At 40.0% G+C, this 6,846-nt stretch overlaps 1 protein-coding gene across 3 annotated transcripts; it reads right to left on the bottom strand.

The window, feature by feature from the left end:
* Positions 1-1,281: 1,281 nt before the first annotated feature.
* Positions 1,282-5,835, bottom strand: PBDC1 (polysaccharide biosynthesis domain containing 1). 3 transcript variants are annotated; one of them, XM_057538803.1, is made up of 6 exons: positions 5,685-5,835; positions 5,527-5,592; positions 3,858-3,917; positions 3,216-3,356; positions 2,148-2,259; positions 1,282-1,819 (listed from the first exon to the last, which is right to left on the bottom strand). In XM_057538803.1, exons 1-6 carry the CDS (start codon positions 5,760-5,762, stop codon positions 1,566-1,568), a joined length of 711 nt encoding a protein of 236 aa, XP_057394786.1. In that variant the 5' UTR covers positions 5,763-5,835; the 3' UTR covers positions 1,282-1,565. The 3 variants fall into 3 exon arrangements, with proteins under 3 accessions (XP_057394786.1, XP_057394785.1, XP_057394787.1); XM_057538802.1 differs by having other exon boundaries at positions 5,682-5,811; XM_057538804.1 differs by lacking the exon at positions 3,216-3,356 and having other exon boundaries at positions 5,682-5,818.
* Between the last annotated feature and the right edge of the window lie 1,011 nt (positions 5,836-6,846).

The raw sequence follows: 6,846 nt of genomic DNA, 5'->3' as shown, positions 1-6,846 counted from the left end.
TTGTCTCCTTTAAGTACTTGCTTGATTAGGCCAGATCCACCCAGGATATTATCCCTTTTGATCAACTCAAAATCAAATGGTTAGTGTAAAGTGTTCCGTGTTCTTATTCCCCTTCTTTTTCCCAGTTTTTATAACCTAGTTCTTAGACAGATGCCTCTTGTTCTAAAGCAGTCTATCAACAGTATGTTTCATATTCTCTGTAAAATCAAAGAGAAAGTTAATACAGTAAAGCACGTTCTTCATCTCAAAAAGTCTGCCTAATATGATGTATTTAACACTCTCTTACCTTTTAAAAAAACATATTTTTATAAAATGAAAACTTTAACAGATGTTTTAAATATTTTTAAGAACTGGCCAAAGAGAATTCATGGAGAAACCTATTTGCTTTGTGCACAATCGTTGCTGCTGACTGTGTGCATCTCTAGTGCAGCTCTTACCTAGGGGACCACTGATCAATTAAGTTTAATTTTTGTCTCCTCCTGTGTCCACTGAGAAAAACAAGTCTCATTCACCCTCCTCTCCTCAGGTAAATCTTTTCTTGCATGATCATGCTGTGGTTAGACTATTTACTGTATGCACTATGAACACTGCAGCTTCCTCTAGCTAGTTTTAGCAAACAAAGTCAGTATGTCTATGGGGACATGCACAAATCTATACATTTGTAAAGATAACTGAAAACATGCACTCTTAAAAGTCATTAGATGAGAAGGAACATCCCCCTACCCATATAAAATCAGTTGGTCTATTTTTGGAGTCTGACAAAATCCCATTTAGAAATATGTTCATTTTGTATTAATGTATAAATGTGTGCTATTGTCCACAGCATTATAAAAGGAAAGCCACTCTACCAGGCTTTATATTTATTAATTTCTGCTATATTTTAGGTAACAACTTGGTTACAAGAGAGAAGCAGGTACTGAGCAGGTTCAGTCTCCTGCTCCTTTAATGTGAACTGGGCTGTGTTCACTAGTGTGACAGGTTCAGGCTGCTGCTGTTATCCCCATAGAGTATTTATCAAATCTTTTGAGAGATATATCAAATAAAATCAGAAAGCTAGAGTCACTCAAATGGCAAGAGTCAATTCTTATGTAAGGACTTCTAATCCAAAACCGTGTACAACTTTACAGGTTTGAGAGAACTTCACTACAGGAAATAGTGAGAAGCATTAAGAAATAGGCATAAATCATTTTATATAAGACGTGACAAAGAGATTATGTACCTAAAAAAAAAATCAAGTGTCAAATAATTTTCAATACCTTTTAAAAGTCAATCACAGACATATAGTCATAAGAACCAAAAGAAATTTATTTACAAAATTTCTTACTTGACTGGTGGTGAGAAGCAAGAAACCATCAACTATAAGACCCCACTAATAGTGTTCAAGCCAGTTCATACAAGAGAACAACCATTGCAGCTCCTGATGATTAGGCCAGAAAGATGTCCTTCTGCATGTCCTTCCAGTGAACAAGGAGATACATTTGACCACAGGGGCCTGTGCAAGTAGCATAATGGTACTTGTAGGCTCAGTTGAATCACAGCTTCTAGAGTGCTGTTCCCTGTCTACCTTACATAGCTGTTTCACCACTTTTGTTGATTTCTTTGTAGGCTTCTTTCTCTTTTTCTCCTCCTTTGTTGGTTTTCTCCTTTTCTCCTTCTCTGTTGGCTCCTTTCTCTTCTTCTCCTCCATTGTTGGCTCCTTTGTCTCCTCCATTGTTGGCTCCTTTCTCTTCTTCTTTGTCCTGAACACTAGTATAAACTGCTTCGTTATAACCTTCCCTGTTCCGAGCAATTTCAATGGCAAAAAATTGTATCCTGGGTGCTGAAAGGTGAATAGAATTGATTATTGTCCTAGTCACAGTTACTTCTCTAAACCTACTGGAAATCTATTGACAAAGCTGAACTAACATGCAAAGCATTCAAGTATAGTCATAAGATTCAGAGATGTGAATTCTAATTCTAATCCTATACTAAATGATGCTGAAAATACTTATCTTACCTCACAGTTACTCAAGATACAGTAACATGATCTTTACAGATATAACAAATAAAATGATTCCCAAACTAACTATTCATGTCATTGATTCATCAGTAAAACCAGATCCCTCACTGTCCTTATACAGAAACAATCCCAGAGGCAAGAAACTCACCAAAGATGGTGTTTTCCTCAGTGTAGCCCTGAGAACAGTTCAGTCGCAGCAAAGTACCATAGTTGAAGTCTTCTACAATCCCATCAAACTTCAAACAGAATGGTCTCCACTTCTGTAAAGGCAAAAAAGGTATCTTAGCTAAAAAATGCAGGAGGCTGGTGAAGTCAGGCCAGGAGAGGGGCTTCCATTTCCCCAGTAAGGAAAATAACCACAGTGAAATAGACTAGAATTGAGCTGATTGCTAGTTTCACTAGCAATGAGTTTCTGCGTTATCCTTGGTATCTTTAGGCTGTTATTTCCCAACATGAACAATATTTTAATCTGATAAAATACTTAAATCCTTGACTAGAGAGTTAAATTTTAATTTCTTAAGTATATTCTCTGTTTTAAGTTATTGGCTAGTTCAGCCCAAAATGGTTATTCATCCCCAGTGAAGCACAAATGAGACAAAGAAGGCAGGAATTTGGCCCAAAGTCACAAAGTTAAATTTTAAGAAAGAAGTCCATCCAATAGAGGCAATTTTCCAAAGATCAGTAACAGCCTGCTTAGAGTTAAAAGTTTACATTTCTCATAAGCCGAGACTCTACCCTCAAGGAAAAAAATTTCCTAACTATAAGAGTTTTAGTGCTCTGTAAAAGTATAAGGTAATCAAGCAAGCAATGCAAAACACAAGTTTTCCAATTATCCACGGCCTGTGATAATATGATCTTAAATCCAGAGAATCCAAACACCTCTCCGTACTCTATTTGCCAACCCTCTATCTAAGCCTTCTGGCTAAAGTACTCACATAAATAAATTTATTCCTTCTCCCTTGAAAGAGCTAGGTGGGTAAGGATCAAAGGTCCAAATCAAAGAGGAAAAAAAAATAGATTCAATGAAAATGAAAAATCCATAAACCAGAAAAACATTCATTTAGTAACACATTAGTTAATTACAACTACATAAAAGCCCTGGTGCTTTAGGTATTTGCCTTAAAACAAACCCCCCAAAAGTTTAAATGTATAAAAATGTATTCACAGTCAATCATTGGTCAGATGCTAGGCAATATTTAAAAGGGAGAATTCTTACCTCTTTAGCTGCTTCTGATTTGAGCTCTTCTGGGTCTAATACATCTATCCTGAGTTTCTTAAAATTTTCCCGAAACTCAGAATAGATTTGGTCATCCACTTTGGTGAGTTTCAGGAACTGTGGGTCAACTGATGAAATCAGCTGCCAGACAATAAGACAACATAAAGATGCTAGTCTCTAATTTACTATACTTCTGTCCCCTCTTCCCCAGAAAATCCTCATGGTTCTCAGGGCAGAAAAGTTCATTAGAAAATATAGACAGCCTAGGTCCCAGATGAAATCATGACATAATTTTAAAGGGCCATAATACACTACAGTCCCTTCCACCAATTCAAAGCCCTTTGGCCCTATTAATGTCTGGCTATTACCCTCTGTGGATTATTCATTCAGTCAACAAACATTTATTTAGTGCCTACTGTGGGCCAGGCATCCTTTTGCGGGTTAGCAACACAACACTGGGCAGAGAAGCACAACTCCTCACTGTCAAAGCAAAATTGACTTCCATGCCCCAGTTCTCCTTAGAGTAATAAAAATTATCTCCAAAACACAACTGTTTAACTTGCTGAGAATGGTGATTAGCAGAGCACAATATGCTGAAATTACATGTTTAATTCTGCTTAACAATGAAGACCGTCAACTCACTTTGTAGTAGACTTCAGCATGCTGCATTGCTCTCATGGCCCAAGCCATCTCAATATCAGGCTGCAAAGGAGTGAAGAACGCCAGGTCAGAAATCACCCAATCTTGCTACTAGAGAACAAATTAAGGAAGTCTGTGGATGTCTAGTTAATGCTCAAGAGGGCTACCAAGCTTGGTGTTACTGTCAAAGGTTAAAAACTGGACTAAGGTTGAATTCTCTTGGAACTTGTTGCCTCCTCCCCTGTAAAATGGGATAATCTTAGGCTTAAAGGGAGGCTGTATGTGAAGCTCTGGACAATTGGTATAGTGATTGCTGACTAATATTTCTGTACTTGGGAGGGATTTATCCATAGCTTTCTTGCCTCCTGATCGAGTGTTTGTTGTAGCTGTCTTCATCTGTGATTGTAGATCTACAGAGTTGGGAGAGAAACACTACAGGAAGAGGCAAACGAAGAGATAAGGGGCTCTTTTAGGTGGAAACACCTTTTTTATTCTTGTTGATGCTGGTACCTGGCATACAAGTGACCAATAAAAGATTCTGGATGTTAAAAAAAACTGAACTAATAAGTTTGGACAATATAATAATTCTTTTGTCTTTATGACAACCAAAAGAAGCTACCCACACAGTCTAATAAACAAAATGAGCCACTGGCTGTCTTTTCCCAGCAGCTAGTGAAAGTGTAGAAGACTACATAAAGCAGTAGATAAATCACCTTCTCAGGACTGAGTTAAATTATTGTAAAACTGAAATACCCACATACACCACTGAGTTGTTGAGAGGACAGAGTAAGATAACAGAAGTAATATTACTCTTCACTTTTAAGAGTGTACAATGTCATAATCATCATTTGTGTTCATCAGATAGCCAATTCCCTATCCTACAACACTTAGAAATGAATCAATATCGTGAAGCAGGCTAGGTTATAATAAGCCTTACCAAGTACCTGTTCCACTGGAATCTCCCACTCCAACTAGATGGATCTATTTCACTGACACCAGAAAAAAATTTGCATTTTTACCTCCATGCCTTAGACCATGCCCTTTTCCTGGCTGCCAATCCATATCTTTTGTCCACTTACACTTTGAGGATCCAGTTCCATATCCACTTCCTCAGCAAAGTCTTCCTTTACTGTCTGGGTCCTTAGGGGTTTCTTCTTTGGCAAAACTCCTTTGGATCTTATGCCCTGATTCACTAATCTACCATACATCACATTATTATTTGAGTGTTATTACTATTTTCATGTCCGTGTGTCTTATAACTCAAAATACAGCATGTACTTTCTCCTTAAGGATCTAAACCAGATACACCATAAGCCAGTGCAACTTTACTGCACAATGGAGTCACCCGGGGACCTTTAAAAATACTGATTCCTGACTCTAACCACCCAGATACTGTGATTTAGTTGGGATGGATTGCGACCTGAACTTCGAGATATTTAAAAGCTTCCCAGGTAACTCTAAAGTATAGCACAGTTTGGGAACTACTCCCATTGGCGTTAGTCTTGTGTTTGCGGACCAAAAGGATTAGAATTAATTGAAAGGCACATTTTCTGGCAGACGTGGAAAGAGTCTACGGAAGCCATCTGGGTAGGAGGGTTACAATTTCGTGGCGGGCCCTGCAGACATCCCAGGATAGCTGCGTGCGTGGAAACTGTGGGTGAGTCATACTCACATCGTTGCCGTAAGACTCGGCTGGGAGAGAAACAGCGTGCGCCACAGACGCCAGTTCCCCGGAAACCTGGGAAAGAAAAAGAGATGGGGAAGGAGAGTTCGAGTTTCGACCCAGCTCGGCTTTCCAACTCACCCGACCCCAGAGCAGCGTCTCACCACCTCATCATTTCCACCGGTCGCCTCCATGTTGCAGCCCACAAGGCGCGGCTCCAGTGCTCCGGAAATGACGTTTTGCATGCTCCTTCTGCAGTTCCCAGTTCATTGAAAAAGGACGGCCGGCAAGAGTGGCTTTCATCCGACTGCGGCTGCGCCTGCGTGCACCCTCCCTCGCCTAGAGGCAGTACTTCCTTGCCACGCCTCATACGCCTTGCGCGAAGGTGTGGCTTTGTTGCATATTCTGGGCTGATTGACGGTCAGCAGGTGGTTGAACAGTCAGTAATATCTGCGGTGGACATGGGAAAAGACTGAGTTAAAATAATGCAACTTTCCCATCCCCACTGCGCTGAGTGCCCTGCAGAGATTCGAATTTACATTCTCCACTTGTGCATGGACGCGCATTCAGACAAGGACACAACACACAGTTCCCATAACCCCAACCACGGATTAAGTTACAAGCAGGCATGCAGCTAGGCAATGGAGTAGATAGTAGGTCAAGAAAGAATTATTTTGGTAAGATGCTAAGTTTACCGTGAAGGTTTCGTCTTCTTCCACTGGTGTCTAACTTCCCCAAGAATTAGTCACCTTGGATCATGGACCTGTCATCAATCATGATTTGGGGGGAGCAGATGGGCTTTGTATGCTGAATATTAGAGAGTTGAGACTTTACCCTAGAAGCAATGGGAAGCTACTGAAGGCCTTTAAGTAGACCAGCCTCATGATCAAACTCAAGTTTTAAGAAGGTCACTGAAGCACCCTCTGGAAGATAAATTTGAGGAAGGCAAAATTGGAGGCAGAGAGACTAACTTGGAGGCACTGGGTGATTAAAAACCTCAGCTGAGGCACTGACAGTTGAGATGGACGTTGAGAATTAATAAGGGAAATGGAATCAATAGGGCTTTTTGACTAATTGGACATGGAGGATAAAGAAGAATTAGGATTCCAGTATGACTCCCAGGTTTCAGAATAGGTTTGGGGGATAAACGCCATTGAGCTAGAGAACACAGGAGGAGGGATGATGAGTTTAATTCAGGAGCTGAGTTTGAACAGCCTATGGGACATTCAGATAGAGTTGACTAGTCAGAGGGAGATCCAATCAGAGATATAAATCTGATAGTGGATACTTCAGGTTTAATTGAGCTGTCCCAGTGAAACTATGAAGAAC

This window comes from Balaenoptera acutorostrata, chromosome X (assembly GCF_949987535.1).
Source record: "Balaenoptera acutorostrata chromosome X, mBalAcu1.1, whole genome shotgun sequence".
Classification (NCBI taxonomy): domain Eukaryota; kingdom Metazoa; phylum Chordata; class Mammalia; order Artiodactyla; family Balaenopteridae; genus Balaenoptera; species Balaenoptera acutorostrata.
The sequence above is the reverse complement of the archived record's forward strand: the minus strand, read 5'-3'. Positions and strand labels throughout refer to the sequence as shown.

Bases quoted from the DNA above. Each gene is read 5' to 3' on its own strand.
- PBDC1 (XM_057538802.1), bottom strand. From the start codon at position 5,762: ATGCAAAACGTCATTTCCGGAGCACTGGAGCCGCGCCTTGTGGGCTGC. The intron at 3,918-5,526 runs GTGAGTATGACT...ACTCCTTTGCAG, and splicing joins CCGAGTCTTACGGCAACGAT to CCTGATATTGAGATGGCTTG. The intron at 3,357-3,857 runs GTGAGTTGACGG...ATTGTCTGGCAG, and splicing joins ATGCTGAAGTCTACTACAAA to CTGATTTCATCAGTTGACCC.